Genomic DNA, 16,746 nt, shown 5'->3' with positions numbered 1-16,746 from the left:
CAATTTGGCGTTATCTGCAAACTTACTGAGAGTGCACTCAATTCCCTTATCCATATCATCTGTAAGGATATTAAAGAGGATGAGCCCCATCACCAACCCCTGGGGAACACCACTCATGACCGGTTGCCAGCTGGAAATGATTAATTTTAAAGAGAATTTTTGCTGGTGACACCACCACACAGTTTTTATGTGGGCTGAGGGCATCCCTTTGGGTTCCTGAAGAAATTCTTTGGGCTTGCACTCACCAAAGCCCTTCTTTGCAAAAAGGCTTTGCAATACTGACCTCTGCTGGCAAATACTGCATTGAACCAGATGGCTTTGGGCAGCAACAACCTAAATAATGCATAACATAGGTATTTTATGCATTATTGCTGGCTTTGGGTAGCAGTAATCCTTTAATAATGCATAAAATGGGGTATTTCCCTGTCAGTTACCAAGTAGAGAGTATTTCAGTTAAGGAAATGTAGGGAAATCCTCACTCACTTTGAAGGCACGGATCTGTCAACTCCTTTATAGATTTTGTAAATAATCACTTGCTGGTAGGGTCAAAGTGCTTTAAAGATTATGGAGGATACTACAGAAATTTTAGACATTTCCTACCACAAAGCCATAAATGCTCTAAATTGGAAGTCAAAGGCCCAGGCTGTATTTCCTTGTGGGGAAGCAGCTTCCGAACCACAAAACATATGAAACACATACTATTTCAGCTAGTGGAGCTTGAAAATGATCCCCACCTCTGGCAGGGTCTCCTACCCACAAAATTGAAGACTCAGCCAGATTTTTTTTTTGCCCCCCGCTCCCCTCACAACTTACATCTAATTAATTTTAAGAGGTGGGATTACTTATGTCTCATCTTTCAGGCCTTGGGCAAAGGGGTTTCCTGCTTCCTAAAATCCCTGCAACCACCACAAGGGCTGCTTTTTTTCACCAGCCTCTTCGAGGACTACCAGAAACACCAGCCAGGGCAAAGCAATGATAATTAATGATCATAAATGCCAGTGAGTATCTCCAGTGCACTGATGACCCAGCCTGGAGGGCCCCAGCCCACAGGGGTTCTGGGTCTCTGTTCCTGTGACTCCAGCACAGCCCCACCAAGGCCCCTGCCTGGGTCTGGGTGGATGGAACCAGGGTCCTGTGGGTAGCTGGGCCCAGCCTCGCCACCTCTTGATGACACCCTGCCCCAGAGTCCTTGAGCTGCCACCTACCCTTGGCCGCAGAGCGTTCCCAGCCCCGGAGCTCCAGAGGCCACCACTCCAGGGCCTCTCCTCCCTGGCACGGCCATGGAGTGCCCCTGTCTTGGCCTCTCATGGCCCTCGTGGCCCTCCCGCGGCATCTCCTCAGCCTTCCCAACCCGCAGCTCCCCTCAGCCCCAGATCTGGAGCCCCTACAGCCATGGCCTCACCCCCACTGTGGGCAGCCTCAGCCCTGGGAGCCTCTGAGGAGGCAGAGGGGACTGTGGGCCTAGCATGCTCCCCTGAGGGGCTGCATCCCTCAGGCCCAAACAGTTCCCTACAAAGACCCAGCACTGGTGATCGCAAAAAAAAAAAATAAAAAGGCAGGTGGTGGTGGGTTTAGCATGGGAGGGTTTAATGTGCTCCATTCCTGGGTCCATCCTGGGAGCAGAGAAGCATCGCAGTGTGCTGCTGCAGGAGGGCGGGAGGGAGTTGGGTGTGCATCCCAGCAGGGTCTGCATGTGCAGCGGGAGCACCAGTGGTCAGCGGGATCTGCGGGGGCACGTCCTGGCACCCTCCATCAACCAGGCTCTGGGGGTGTCCCTGATGAATGCTCAGACACTGAGGAAGAGACGTCACAGGGATCCGGGGTCCTACAATGCACAGATGCAAGTGCTCCTGTGCCCCAGAAGGATGTACAGACCCCAAGGTCACTGAGGAAGGGTTGTTGGAGGGTCCTGGATCCCTACAGCACAGGGACACAACTGCCCTGTGACTGGGAAGGATTCTCAGACCCTGAAGGACACTGAGAAATAGATGTCAGAGGGACCTGGAACCCTACAACACTTGAGTGTCCTATGGCCAGGAAGGATGCTCAGATCCCCAAGGACACTGAGGTGGAGGAAGCCCTGTAATGTTTGCACATGAGTTTGACAGGCAGGAGCTCCTGAAACAAGTGCCCCAGGTCTCAGCCTGCCACCATACCTGGCAGAGCCTGGCCTAGAGCTTGAGTGCTGTGACACGTGGGATGTGGAAAGGACAGGTCTCCTCTGACCCTGTAGAGCTGTAGAGGGAGAAGGAGAAATAATCAGATGGTTGAGGAGGAGCACACAACTCCCCTCCTTGCATCATCTTAGGGAGTCTGCCCACCCTGTGCCCACTGTTTACATGAGTCTGTTGCGGATGGGGCGGAAATGTTTGGTGAGCCTTATGGCGAAGATGATGTTGGGGATGAGGAAGAAGGTGCAGCATCCCAGGCTGAACCAGAAAGCATTCTGCAAGGAGAGAGCACACAGGTCCTGCTTGGCTGTTCAGGGAGAGGCAGGCCCAGAGGGGTCTGGGGAGTCTTGTGTTAGCTGGTCCTGATGTGGGGGCATCAGGGCTGCTGTCAGCTTCAGCTGCACTGAATATGTGCTACCTTGGGTAAGGGCATCCACAGAGGGACCATGACCACAGGGTCCTTACCCAAGGGTCAGCAATGCGGTCACACAGGATCACCCGCCCATTGTCTAGGGCTGTGGCAAGTGGCTGGCATGAAGCCACATCCTCCCTAAGCTGGAAAAAAAAGTGAGGAGGCAAAGTGTAAAATCACTCCCAACTCAGTGAGATGCAGTTCGCTTCCTCACCTCCACAGCAAAGGCATGCACTTACCGTGTGCCCAACCCAGTGCAGGTACTGTGCAAAGTACCTCAGCTCCTTCCTTGTGAAGCAGCCAATCTCCTGGGCAGAGAGAAGGCAGCATGGAGGTGAGGCTTGGAAATGAGGGCTGGAGGTTCCAGGTGCTCATTCCCTTCTTCCAGAGCCTCTTTACCACTCTTCTTTTCTGGCTGTGGGGAATTTTATCCCCCTGAGGGCTCATCCAGCCCTGGCTCACCTGCCGGAGGATCTGCTGGGCTTGCAAGGGCAGCTGGGCTTCCACTGAGGCTGTGGTGGCCAGTGTAGTCTTCACCCGCTCCTGGAAAAGCACATGGAGCACAGAGCACCCTTAGAGCAGTGAGCATCACTGGTCCAGTGGGACAGGTGCCCCAGGTGTGTGGGGAGTGGAATGTGCAGAGTGAGGCTTAAAATTGGGTCTGATAGTTGGTAGGCAGGGAGAGAGAAAACTCCTGTCAGGGAGTGGGCTAAACAACATGGGATGGCTCTGTCAGGGATGCAGCTTTGAGTGCTGCAAGGGGGTTCTAATTTGCAGCAGCAAAACTGAGTCACTGAAGAAACCAGTCCTCTTGGGGTTACATCTTTCCTGGTCTTCCATCACCCTATAAATCACTTCTGGGATGCTGGGTAACAAGACCCATATGGCACTGCATATTTTTTGGAGCTGAAAATAGTACCTGGAGGTGTGGTGCCAATTGAGAGAGGAACCGGATGCTTTCTCCCAGCTTCACCTGCAGAACAGGGAGGTGAAATAACTGCAAAAGCCATGTTCCCCCCTCCACAGTGACACAAGATGCCCGTCAGACATGGACTCACCACCAAAGCCTCCTGTGTTTGCACCGTGGAGTTTTGCATCTGCCACAATGCTTGAGCTTCAGTAGCCAGCCGCCCTGCCACTGTGCCATTCCTCTGCAGGGAACAGTGGGATGTGGACAGCCATCTGGGCATGCAGGTAGCCCCTGCTGCCTGACCCACCACTCACCTGCATTTTCTGCAGCCCCTCCAGGCTCCTTGCAAGGCCAGGGAGGCTGGTCTGCACCACAGGGATTTTCATCTAGAGGAAGATGATAGAGTCATAGTCTACTCGAAAACCAGCCCTGGAACGTGACTCCCTGTTGGGCTGGCCACAACGTGCCCACCACTGGGGGGACCATCTCCCTGTCAGAAACCCCTCACCTCCTCCTGGAAGCGTCCATAGTCTACCTCATCCACGCCACTGCGGGCAAAGGTCTCCAGATCCTGCCTGCCCTCACTGCGCAGGAGCCGCACATCGCCAAGGTGCGTTGTGAAGTCACCCAGGCGTTTTTGAAAGTTGGCTGTGTACTGTGGACATGAGATAGGGGGATGCCACAGGTTTGGGACCAGGTACCTCCATCCCATTAGCCTCAATAAAGCTCTTGCATTCCCCTTCCCAGAAGCTCTGGTTGAAGCCAGCCCTCACCTTGGGGGTTTTGAGGTGCTCATCCAGGTTATAGGACTTCTCAAGCTGCAGCACCTCCCACAGACCTGCACCACTCTTGCACTCCCTGCAAGTTGAGGGGACAGTGGCAGCATCACCACAAGCCTCACACTAATTAGGGGCAGAGGTGGTATCCTGTGAGCACCTACCGGTAAGTGGTGCTGAGGTTGGAGTCTCTCCTGAGGTTGAGCTGGCGGGTGAGGTTCATGGACGGAGGCAGGTTCCCAGGGGTGTCAATGAACTGGGCAAAACAGTAAGAAAAAGAGGGGTAGGGTCAGACACAGGCACTCCCAGACATAATTTTGGGGTTGCTCTGCCCTCACAGGTGCATGCTGGTGTACCCTATCCCATCTGGAGCTAATCTTGCATGTGTTTGTATGATGTTGGGAAGGGAAGCAGTGGAGAGCCCTTTGCATGGCCCTGCCTGTTTGTGCATGACTGCAGTATAAGGCCTGGTGCCATTCCCAGCCCCACAGCAGCATGTCACCAGTCACAAGCACCTCAGAGCACCCCATCCACCCCCAGCGTCCCCAAACACCCACGGGATAGGGGCGAAGGTGGGAGCACTGTCGCTCTAAACAAATTAACCAGCACAAAGCCAATTTCCCGCTGCTGTTGCAAATCCAGCGGCCTAATCCTTATCTTAGTATTCTGGTCTAGGATAAGGCTTTCCAAGCAGGGTTCAAGGAGAGGAGGCATTTGTAGGCATCTTGGTGTACCCAAGCAGACATGTATGGAGTGATGGACAGATGCATGGCTACCCACCTTATAAATCTCCTGGTTGACCCAATTCCTGCAAACCAGTGTCTGGATGTTGCCCCCAACCAGGAACGTGGCAAAAACCAAGAGGATGAGGAGCCAGGAGAACAGGAAACCCAGGCCTACGCCACTGAAAGAGGGAGAGGAGGCACGGAGGCACTGCTGACAGCTTTGCAGACCTGAGCAGGCTTGCGGCAACCTGCCCAGCCCTGCGGCTCCTTCCTGCGCCTGGGCATGCTGGCTGGGCGCGGGAGCTGCAGGATCCCAGGGAGGAGCAGCTTCTCCCAGACCCACTGGCGCAGGCGGTGGCTACAAAAGCCTTTCTGCTCAGGTGGCTCCAGGTTCGTCCCTTTGCTTTTGCTTTTTGGGGTAGCATGAGATGGCTACAGACCCCTGGGACCCAGAGGGATGCTTACACCATAAGGAACTTGGCGCCAGCTTCTCCTCGGCACTCGTAGTCGCTTGGGTCCTCCCGCTTGGAGAGCCCGTATGTCCCCAGGGCCATCCCCACCACGTTGCAGGCAGTGATGAGGAGGATGATGGAGCACAGTGCCATGCCCATGATCCACCTGGAGAAAGTTGCAGCCTCACAATACAGTCCTAGATATGGCTCATGGGGGCTCAGCACCCACCTCCACTGCACCCCCAGAACCCATTTGTGTCACCTGTACCACTCGAAGCGCTCCACCTCACGGAGGAAAGGCTGGCTCCGGTTCTCTGCCTTCAGCAGGGCCTCACTGACATGCCAGGTATAGTCAGGGAGGGGAAAGCCATCAGCAATGCTCTGCACCTTCTCTGACACTTTGGTCATCTCCTCCTGCAGCTCTGCAGGACCAAGACCATGGTGAAGGGGGTCTGTGTGTCCCACGCCACCTCCCTAAATCCAGATTTACCCAATGGAGGGCAACACTGATCCGCATGAGGGTCTTGCTCACCCTGAATGACCTGTGCCATCCTCTCCACAGCCAGCTCTGGGATAGAGTTGAAGGTACCGTTGCCCTGTGAGGAGAAAAGAGGGTAGGAGCAGCTCAGATGGGGCTGCCTATGAGCACCAGGCTACCCCACTTCAACCCCATCTGCCCCCACCTGCCGAATCATCTCTGCAAAATCACTTCGGGGCAGACCAGCCAATGTCTTCAAAACCTTCTCCACTGAGGGCACCTAGGGGGTAGGAGAAAGCATCCCATGAGCCTTGTTGGTGCCAGAGGGGTGGTGGCAGGGGGACCAGCACCCCGTCTCACCTTGCTGTAGTCAGCACCCAGCTCCAGGCTCTGTGCCCTACCCAGGATGCTGGCGCAGGAGGTGCAACGTGGGTCGTCTAGGAGTGCAACCACACGCTGCCGCTGTTCACGCAGCACTGGCTCCAGCTCAGCCCGTGCTGCTGTCAGCACCCGCACTGTCTTGTCGAGAATCTGTAAATGGTGCAGCGAGGTCTGTAGGTCTTAAAGAGAAAGCCCAAGGCTAGTTCTTACTGCTCCACTTGGCCACCCCCGTCCCTGGCAAGGTTTTGACAGTGGCCCAAGGGAGAGCCATGCTCAGCCATACCTCCTGCCCTGTCCTTCAGGTCTGCCAGTGCTGTGTAGGTCATTGCCTTCAGCTGTGCATGGATGGAGAGTCCCACGCTGCGACTTACTCCTGCAAGGCACCATGATACCATTAGCTGCTTGTCCCAGCCCAGGCTGGGGTGCACTGGGAGACTGTACAATGCTTACCTGCCAGGTCGGAGATTATCTGCTGCCGGGGCACTTCAAACTGGTCTACCACCATCTGCACACCCTGCAAAGAGAGAGGAGCTGGTGTACGGGGGCACATGGCAGTAACATTCTCCAAGATGTTACTTTGCCATTAAAAATGCACCAACTTCACCTGACCTCCCAGTCTGCTCCACCCTAGGATAGCAGAGCTGCTTGGGGACCCACCTGGGGGACATTGGCAATGTGCTGCCGCAGTGTGCGCAGTGTGTCTGGAACAGCACCAAGCCCTGGCTCCATCTGCTCCTTCACCCGCTGGTTGGTGACCAACGCACAGATGGCACTGGTCCTGCCAGGGACAAGCAGGCAGTGATGGGGAGATCCCACAGAGCAACCCCATCCCTGTCCCCATAGGCACAGTCCACCCTGAGGTGAGGGGAGACAGCGGTGGAGGGCTTTAGGCACTCACAGGATGATGAGGGAGGTGATGGAGAGGCAGATGAGGAGGCAGCGGCGCCGGCAACCCAGTGAGCGCCGATGGGCACGCAGGCGGCCCCCGCACCGCTGCTGGCTCCGGCAGTAGCAGAAGCACAGCCCAGCCACTGGAACAGTCACAGTGAAGAGCAGAGACACTGCAGCACAGATGACGTAGCCGAGCTCATACTGCACGACCTGTGTGACAGCAGAGCACAGTCAGCATAGTCACATGCAGATTTTGGGGAACTCCATACACTCACTGTCACGAATTCCCCATCCTGGGCAGGTGCCACCACCATGGCTTCCCTGTCCCCATGTCCCCGCTCACCTGTGATGTCCGAACTGAGCTGGGGTCATTCAGGGCTGCCCTGAGCAGCTCTGTAAAAGAAACCGTGGTGCCAGTGAATGCCCTGGGGGCAGCTCCCATGTCCCACAAGATGCGCCCCCATCCCTCCCCTGGCAGTGTGCCACTCAGTGCAGGGACAAAGCAGTTCAGACCCCACTGACCATTCATAGGTAACTAGCACAGGAATTGCAGAGGGGCTCCAAGGGATGGTGGCACCCACGGGGGTAATGTCATGGGTCCCTGGGAGACTCACCTGTGGGCAGAGGGTTTTGCTGGATGAGGTCCAGGTAGTGTCGGACTAGGCTGTAGAGGGGGTCGAGTGAGCTGGGCACCCGGTGCAGTGCTGGTACCCGGATTTCGGCATGGGTGTCGGTGAAGCGGAGGATGCTGCCAGGGCTGCTGGGGTGGCATTGCTGGGTGCTGGCCGGGCGCAGCAGCACCCAAGTGAGGAGCAGCCCGGCTGCCTGCATGGCTTCAGTGGTGAGGAGAGAACCGGGCGGCCCCGTCAGCCTGTGAGCACACGGAGGGGCATGCCTGGTCCTGGCCGGCTTCTCTGACTGCTCTGGGAAACCTGCCTGACAGGTCGGCTGCTGTGTCAAGCCCAGACGCTGCTGCGGCTGCTCCCCAGGGCTCCCTGGGGCATCTGGGCTTGGTTGGGCTGTGCAGAGGTGGGGTTATGAGCCACACAGTTTTCCAAACCATCCCAGGCCTGTTTTACAACCACTGAGTCCCCCCAGTCCCCACCATCCCCATGGGCAGCAAAGCCCCCTCACTCTGGGCTGGAGGAGTCCCAGGGCTGCATCCTGCAAGCCAGAATGGGCTGAGCACCAGTGGCAGGGATGGCTGGAAGCAAGGCAGGCTGCTTCCTCTGGGAGGCAATGTGCAGTGTGGTGCAGTTCCCCCCAAGAAAAGGCGCTTTTTCCTGAGCCAGTGGTGCTTGCAGCACCTTGCTGGAGAAGATGGGGAACACCAAGTGCTGCTCCTCACAGCCCTTCTGGGAATGAGATGCACAATGGACTGGAAAATCCTGCCCTGGACATACAGGCTTGACTGAGTCCCTGTCCTGGGACAAAACTCCCAGGACTAGAAAAGCATGGAGTCAGAAGAGCAATTACATGCAAGGCATCTGTATAAGTCTGTATGTCTGCAAAGCAGCCCCAACCACCCCCGCTTCCCTGTACCATGGGAAACACTCTTCCTGCCACTCCCTAAGTCTCCCATGGGTGTCCATGACCCAGGGCAATTCTCTACCCATACATTGACTCCCTTCCATGGTGGCCATCCCCACACAAATTCATGGGGTAGGCATGGGAAGCAGGAGTGGACTGTGTTAGGGCAACCACTGCATTAATTCTATGAATGATTGCAGGCAGACATTAAAAAGTGAACAAAAATTATTCAATAATATATTAAACTGAGCAATTGATATGGGAAATGACAATAAAGAAGAAAAAAAAATCCAATCCTGGAGATTTCACAACCCAATAATCATTTACTATCCCAAATATTTCCCACTTCCCATGCTAACAATTCCTAAACCCAGTGAGGATTGTTGAAGAGGGGCGACTTCCGGAGTGGAAGGGATGGGGCTGGTGTCAGTGGCCCTTGGACGGAAAAAAGGGATGGATTTTGACCCAAAGCCCAGCTCCTTTCTCTCGGAAGCATCACGTCCTCCTCTCTTTCTTGTATTTGGCTATGACTTTAGGAATCCCTGCAATCCCTGCAGCTGTGTCCCCTGCCAGCTTCTTGTGTGCCCCAAGCATCCTCGCTTGCAGGGCAGTAGAAGATGCAGAAGAGGCCTTGCCTTAGTGGAAGCACTGCCCTGCAAGAGCTCCAGCATCCCTCTTAGCAGCACGCTGTAGCCCCCAAATGCCCACGAAATGGCACATGCCAGCTACTGGGAAGGAAATGAGCTCGCTCAAGGTGAGCTACCCGCTCAAGGCCCAGGTGTCTGTGAGGTGGTGTTGGCAAGGAGTCCTGTTGTGTGAGTCCGTTCTTTGTGGGTGCTCCGTCCCCACCAGGCTTGCTTTGGAAGGCCCAGGAGAGTCTTGTGGGCACTGGCCTGGGGTCCCAGGCTGAGCCAGCTGCTGGCAATCAGGGAGGCTCGCTCGGTGTCTTGGCTTGGGATTGCGTGGCCAGGCTGTGGGAGCGGGGGGCTGCAGGGGTGTCCTCTGTGAGGAGAATGCAGCAGCTGCCCCATGGGAGCTCAGGGCCGCTTCCAGGAGGCTCCTTCCAGGAGGGACCCACCCGCTGCTGCCCAGAACGCAGAGCAAAAGGATGATGTTTGCGCCTGGGGGAGAGCCCATCTAAGAAAGGGAACAAAAGCTGCTGCCCAGCAGCGTCTGGCTCAGGGAGGAGTGAGAAAGCTCTGTGCAGCCCCCAAGGTCCGTGCAGCAGGAGGCAGGAGGTGCTCCAGGCTCACAGCAGCACTTCCCCTGCGGCCTGTGCAGGGAGAGGCCCCTGGTGGAGCAGGCTGTCCCCCTGCAGCCCATGGGTCCCCCGTGGAGCACATCTCCACGCTGCAGCCCCCCTGTGGCTGGAGGAGCCCCCGGTGGAGCAGGTGGCTGTGGCCTGGAGGAGGCCGCGGCCTGTGGAGAGCCCCCGCAGGAGCAGGCCCCGGGCTGGACTGGAACAGGCTGTGCTAAGCCTGCTTTGCCCGTGACGCTCCTTGTGGAGTGATCTCCCTGTCCTTCTGGCAGCCCTTGAGCCCTTGCCAGCCTCTTTTCTCCCCTTGGCGTTGGAGGAGGGGCAGGGAGAGAGCGCTTGTGCTGCAGCTCAGCTGCCCAGCTGAGGAAAACCACCACGGCTCTGTCTTGCCGCTGCTGCAGCACGCTGGTAGCAGCCAGCACCATCTGTTCTTCGAGCCTCAGCAAGCCCACAGCATCTTCCCAGAAGGGATCCCTTTCCTTCACGCCTGACAGGCGCCGCCTCCAGAGGCTGAGGGCTTGTGCCCCATTTGCAAGCGCTTTCTCAGTGCCCCCTTCCCCAGAGAAGGATCCGGATCCCAGCTGCTTGGCTTCCCTGCCCTCTGCTGCCAGGCTCCCGCAACTGCTATCCCAGCAGCGCAGCAGCCAGCTGACAATGTGCTCGCCTGGAGGACAGCTGCAATCTTGTCCCATGGCTGGCAGCTCGCCCAGGGATGGGGATCACCTGCTTCCTGCTGCTTTTGTCTCTGCTCTCCTTTCCAACAGCCTCCTGTTCCCTGGGATGGCCCTACCTTGGGGTAGGCTGCCTCGCCTTCCTCTTGCTCCTTCCCCTTCTTGGGAGGACTTTCTGCCCTTCCGAAATGAGATGACTTCTGCATGCATTCCTTCCCCTTGTGTGTATTGGCGCCTGAGACAGCAACAGGGTAGTCCCCGCAGCCAGCTCTTAGGGCCTGTGCCAGGCTTGGAGGGGCTGCAGGGAACATGCCAGGGGCTCGAGGGGCTGCAGGGCGAGTGACAAGGCTTTGAGGGGCCTCAGGTCCCACCGCAGTGGTTGAAGTCGATGCAGGGAACATCAGAGTTGTTGGAGGGGCTGCAGGTAAAATCCCAGGGCTTGCAGGGGCTGCAGGCTGCGTCACAGCTACGCATCAGGTCCCTGTGGGTGGAGGAGCCCATGTTGGAACACGTGGATCTGCCCTGGAGGAGGCTGCGGCCTGTTGAGGAGGCCCCAGAGGAGCAGGCCCCAGGCTGGAGGCTGGCAGAAATAAGCTGTTTTTCTGCTTCATCAAGATGTGTTTCTGTTGCCATGTTGACCCCACTTCAGTATGGAGTCCATTGCTTCAGTGAGTGTCTGGAATTTTTACATGAAAAGAGCTTTTTATTCAGTATCATTTGTGCAAAATGAAACTTTATATATTAAAAAATCTTTAAATGCTCATGTTTTTACAAGCTTATTGGTATCTAAAACTGATCTTTTAATCTAACAGCTATTAAGCATCTATCAAACTTATTTGTAAAGTAACTGCTTTGCTGTCTTCTTGTCTTTACACGAGACATGATTTTCTGTATGCAAAGGAGCAGAGTGAGTATTTTGAAAATGGTTTTATTAGCTCTAGAAGAAAACTTGCTTATATGATAGATTGTCTGGAACAGGGAGCATATTTTGGATCTGGTTAAGGGAAAGCATTTCATAATAGTGGTGCTTTAAAAAAATCTTCTCCCCCTTAATACCTCTTTATAACCTCTTATAAAGTGTTTTTTACATGAAGGAGTGGATAACGACTTAGCCGCATTGTACATCTTTCTGGTAGATAAAACGCCTCTCTGTTATTGTGAGCATTTTCGCTCAAACATTTGTTCCAGTTTTGTGACACCAAATGGAACTGAAGATGGGAATGCCTTTTCTCCGAGCCTATGTATTGAACATAACAGGTTAATAGCGGACTTACTGGGAGGATGAATTTTTAGAACTTCAGAAAACACTCCAAAAAAAAACACTATAGCAAAGTTCTTCTATACCATTTCTGTCAGTGACTTCACCAATAACAGTGCTTGCCCAGCTGAAACTCTGCATCCTGTGTTAGAGGTGACACAGAGAGCCACAGGAGTGTTCTCCACAAAAAAGCCGCTAATTCCACACTATGCAAATGGGGCAGATACTACCTCCTTGTTTTCAGTATCTCAACTGAATCAACTGAATGTGACAATTCTCATGAGCACTAGCCCTTGTTCTTGTGGGGCACTCCATCATGCCAGATATCTGCTAGAAATACAATACAGCAGACAGAAAACAGTCCAGTCTAAGAGGTTTGTGGAGTGTGTGGAAGATAACTTCCAGACACAGCTGGTGAGTGAGCCAACTAGGGAAGGCGCCCTCTTGGACCTTCTTCAGGAAGGAAATGCTAAAGGTGCATGAGCAGGCTGTCCCCATGTGCCAAAAGACAGGCTTGCTGGACTGCATCCCATGGGAGGGACCCCACGTTGGAGCAGGGGAAGAGAGTGACTGTGAAGGAGCAGCAGAGACAAAGTGTTATGGACTGACCGCAGCCCCCAGTGTCCCCCGGTCCCCTGTTATATTCGGGGGGGTGGGGGAGGGGGAGGAGGCGGAAGAGGGTGGATGTGGGGAAGGTGTTTGTACTTTGATTTTCTGTGGGTTTGTTTCTCACTGCTCTAGCATGCTCGTAATGGGTAAGACATTTTATTCATCTCCCTCTGCTGAGTCTGTTTTGCCCATGACGATCATTCTGGAGAGATCTCCCTGTCCTTAGCCCTTGAGCCCTCTCCAACATCTTTTCTCCCCGTCTGTTAGAGGAGGGAGAGTGAGAGAGAGCTTGTGCTGGATGGAGTTCAGCTGCCCAGCTGAGGAGAACCACCCCATGTCTCTGCCTTGCTGCTGCTGCAGCACTGTGGCAGCAGTCGACACCTACTGTTCTTTGAGCCTCAGCAACCCCACAACGTCTTCCTAGAAGGGATCCCTTTTCTTCACGCCTGACAGGAGCCGCCTCCAGAGGCTGAGGGCTCATGCCCCATTTCCAATGGTTTTCTCAATGCCCCCTTCCCTAGAGAGAGGTCCCAGCTGCTTGGCCACAAGCGGCCGGCTGTGCCAGTCCCAAACTCACCGTCGGGCGTCGCCGTCTGGGTGCTGGCGGTCCTTGGAGCCTGGGCAGGCTCGGGGGGAGTGTGGCCGGGCAGCGGGGGCCCCTGGTCCTCGCTGAGCCCCACGGCGTGCAAGCAGGGCTCCGGCAGCTGCCCCCGGCTGCTGCTCAGGGTGCGGGGCGTGGGGAGCGCCTGCCCCCGCAGCGGAGGCCCCGGGACGAGGGGTGGCGGGGGGTTGCGCTGGGCGGGGGCCTGCAACAGGCAGGTGCCTGCGGGGTGCAGGAGCTCCCCATGGAGCACGGCCCTGGGCCCCAGCCCCAGCGCATGGTGGGGCACCAGTGTCCCCGTCACCATGGGCTGTCCCCACTGATGGACGGGGGCACAGGGAGGAGCGCTATGGGGGAGCTGCCCCACGGTGGGTAGCTGCACCAGCTGCAGCTGGTGCCCCATGCTTGGGAGCTGCACCAGCTGCAGGTTTTGCCCCACAGCAGGGAGCTGCACCAGCTGCAGGTTTTGCCCCACAGCGGGGAGCTGCACCAGCTGCAGGTTATGCCCCACGGCGGGGAGCTGCCCCACAGCAGGGAGCTGCCCCCCGGCGGGGAGCTGCCCAAGCTGCAGGTGGTGCCCCTGGGCTGGGAGGTGCCCCCCAGGTGGCAGCTGCACCCCGGCGGGGAGCTGCAGCACCTGCCCCTGGACCCCCGGCACCACGTGCCAGACGGTGGCCTGGGGCAGCGCGGAGGGGAGGGTGGGTACCTGCGGGGGCTGCAAGGGCAGCGCCGTCGCTCCGGGGAGGGAGGGCAGCAGCCAGGCAGCCACCGTTGGCGGCACGGCTGGGACGACGAAGGGGGAGTTTTGCGTCTGCGCAAGCCGCGGAAGCCGTCTGGGGAAACCCTCTGTGGGAAAAAGGGCGCTGGGCTGAGCTCTGGGGCGCTGGGCTCGCCAGCAGGGCCGCAGCCCCGGGAGGAGCGGGAGCCGGCTGCTGGACCTGCCATGGTGGCTGGAGAGTGGGGCGGTTGCTTGGGGAATCCGGGCAACGGGGGTTCCGTCCCAACGGCTCACCAGCCCCTCGCCGACATCTTGGGGAGGACTGCAGGCTTTGGACCCAAGCAGGCTGCCCAGCGCAAGACTTGGCCATCCCCAGCAGGCTTGCCCTCCCACGCAGCACTTGCCATGCCCACCACGCTTCCACACCACCACTTGCCCAGCCCAAGGCTTACCCAGCCCAGGACCGGCTTCTCGGCCTCAGCGGCTGTGCCCATCCTTGCCATTTCACCTGATGGCACATTCCCAGCAAGCCAGGCGAAATCTGTCCCATCAACACCAAGCGTTTCTTCAGCCAAAGAGATCTTGTCCCAAAGAATTCCCCTCTCGGAGGACTTTTCCAAGCACTTCCTTCCCCAGGGAATGGTACCCACCCCATTCAAGACTTCCCATCCCAAGGCTTTCCCATCCCAGGAGCCATTGTTCATCCCAATGCTTTTGCTTCCCAATGCTTTCAAAGCCCACGAACATTTCCCATCTCTCTCATTTCCTAGCCCAATGGCTTCCCACCCCAAGGAAGCCTTCCCATCCCAGCAAGGAGTTCTCGGCCCACTCAGCATTCCCCATCCCAAGCATTTCCCAGTTTCACCATGCAACACACAGCTTGGCCACCCCACAGCTATGCAGAGATCACAAGAGGGATTTGGACCATGCTGATAGACACAAGGTCACGGGGATTTGCTGTGCTGACGATTGCTCTTTATTACATGTCAACACAGATCCCCAGTCCCAAGGGCGCCAGGCAGAATCTGGCGAATATGTAGCTACAAGGCTCTTCCATTTCTTACCGGGACAGAAAGAGATCTGTGTGTTTCTCTCTCTCCACCTTCGGAAAAAGATAGGAAGGGGAGAGCACTAATGAACAGGAGCATGCTTAGCTCAGCCACCGGCATGGAGGCTGCCCGCTCCTCAGCACCTCTAAGCAGCAGCACCTTCAAGTCTCCTCCTGCAGCAGCAGCACATCAGTGTCTCTTGTCCCACCAGCAGGACAGTGGCGCCTCCCATTGCACCATGCCGACCTCCACGCCTCGAGTGCCAGCACCAGTCCTCAAGGCGAGCTGGACGCTCAGGGCACTTGTGGCCTCCCACCTTTGTGAGCTCCAAGGCTGACAGTGACTCTCTGCTGAGCTCCCACGGCTCTCAGGCGTCCCAGTGACAGATCTCTCGGCGCTAAGCTGACTGCCAGGAGAAAAGGCTCCCGTGAAATGGCTGCTCCACAACGGCAGGAGCAAGGTCTGCTGGGCTGGGGGTTCGCAGGGGAGCTCGGCCTTGGGCCTGGCAACTGCGCCTGGAAGCCAGGGATGGCCTTGGTGTGCAGCTGGACACCTGGGCCTGAGAAAGCAAGGTCTCTTTCAAGGCACTTGGGGATGAGAAATGCACAGCATCTCTTGCTTCCCTGAAGTGCTGCTGTCCTATACCCTTGGGTGTCTCTGTGGTAGAAAAATGGATGGATTTTGACCCAAAACCCAGCTCCTTTCTCTCGGAAGCATCACATCCTCCTCTCTTTCTTGTATTTGGCTATGACTTTAGGAATCCCTGCAATCCCTGCAGCTGTGTCATTAGGAGGAAATTCATTGTACGGGTAGTGAGGCACTGTAACATGTAGCCAAGAGAAGTTGTGGCTGCCCCATCCCTGAAGATGTACAAGGCCAGGCTAGATGGGGCCTCTGTTAACCTGATCTAGTGGGTGGCATCCTTGCCTATGGGAGGGGGGTTGGAGTTAGATGATCTTTAAGGTCCCTTCCAACTCAAGTGATTCTATGATTAACCAAAACTACTAACCCTAACCAAAACTGTTAGCCTAACTATTAACCCTAAACATTAAACCTAACCCTATCTCTAACTCTTAACTCTAAACCCTAAACCTAATTGTGTAACCAAAATCATAAAGCGAACACCTAAGCCTAATACTAGCCTTCTAACCCTAACCCTGCAACCCCTGTAATCCTAATCCTCACCTCTAACCCTGACCATGAAAATGGCCCCAACCCTAAGAACCCTAACAATAGCAACCATACCATAGCCTTAACCCTGACCCCTAACCCCCTTAAAATCCTACCACCCCCAAAACCCTACTCCTGAGTCCCAAGTAACTTCCCACAAGCCATTCCTGTGCCACCCAACATGTCCCCCAGTATTGGCTCTCTGGCTGTCTGCATAGCCTCAGCCCCTGGGGGCAGAATTGCCTGTGTAGGGCCAGCTCTGTCCCTCAGTGCCCCCTCCAAAGCCATGAAAACAGGTTCCACTACCTGACATACCCACACTGTTAGCAGGGCCCTGAAGGTATTCATAAGCCTCAGTGGCCCCTGACGAGCCTCACCCAGGGCCTCCACCTATACCCAGGAGACCCATTTAAGCTCAGCCTTCACCCTCTGCCTGAGCTGCATCAGGAGTGCTGGTCTCCCTGCCTCATCACCTCAGACCTAGACCCAATCCTGACTAGACCTCTTAGCTTGGCCTCAGACCTGCTTTAACACCATGAGCTTGCCTAGTGAACTCAGCTCCTGGTTGAACCTGGCCATCATCTCCAGGTCTTACGTTTACCTCGTTGAGGTACTGCAGGACTCAGTTCTGGCTGGTGACACTCCAGTGATCGTCTCCCCTTAGGAAGCCTCTTGCTGCTCCCTAA

The 16,746-nt window shown here is 56.0% G+C and overlaps 1 protein-coding gene across 1 annotated transcript; it reads right to left on the bottom strand.

Annotated features, from left to right (window-relative positions):
- Nucleotides 1-2,171: 2,171 nt before the first annotated feature.
- Nucleotides 2,172-8,027, bottom strand: PROM2 (prominin 2). Its single transcript, XM_032204180.1, has 23 exons — nt 7,811-8,027; nt 7,540-7,589; nt 7,204-7,406; nt 6,963-7,083; nt 6,756-6,819; nt 6,589-6,678; nt 6,285-6,484; nt 6,130-6,204; nt 5,979-6,042; nt 5,709-5,868; nt 5,460-5,612; nt 5,050-5,173; nt 4,434-4,525; nt 4,267-4,351; nt 4,002-4,148; nt 3,808-3,879; nt 3,642-3,734; nt 3,503-3,556; nt 3,046-3,126; nt 2,823-2,891; nt 2,637-2,726; nt 2,340-2,446; nt 2,172-2,235 (listed from the first exon to the last, which is right to left on the bottom strand). Exons 1-23 carry the CDS (start codon nt 8,025-8,027, stop codon nt 2,172-2,174), a joined length of 2,475 nt encoding a protein of 824 aa, XP_032060071.1.
- Between the last annotated feature and the right edge of the window lie 8,719 nt (nt 8,028-16,746).

Source organism: Aythya fuligula, chromosome 27 (assembly GCF_009819795.1).
Source record: "Aythya fuligula isolate bAytFul2 chromosome 27, bAytFul2.pri, whole genome shotgun sequence".
NCBI classification, from domain to species: domain Eukaryota; kingdom Metazoa; phylum Chordata; class Aves; order Anseriformes; family Anatidae; genus Aythya; species Aythya fuligula.
Note: the sequence above shows the minus strand (reverse complement) of the source record. Positions and strands in the feature narration are given on the sequence as shown.

What these genes read in the sequence shown, in the direction of transcription:
- PROM2 (XM_032204180.1), bottom strand. Translation starts at nt 8,027, where the DNA reads ATGCAGGCAGCCGGGCTGCTCCTCACTTGGGTGCTGCTGCGCCCGGCC. An exon ending in TTGCAGAGATGATTCGGCAG is followed by an intron (nt 6,043 to 6,129) that starts GTGGGGGCAGAT and finishes TTCTCCTCACAG; the next exon opens with GGCAACGGTACCTTCAACTC. An exon ending in AGGGGCTGCAGAAAATGCAG is followed by an intron (nt 3,735 to 3,807) that starts GTGAGTGGTGGG and finishes TGTTCCCTGCAG; the next exon opens with AGGAATGGCACAGTGGCAGG.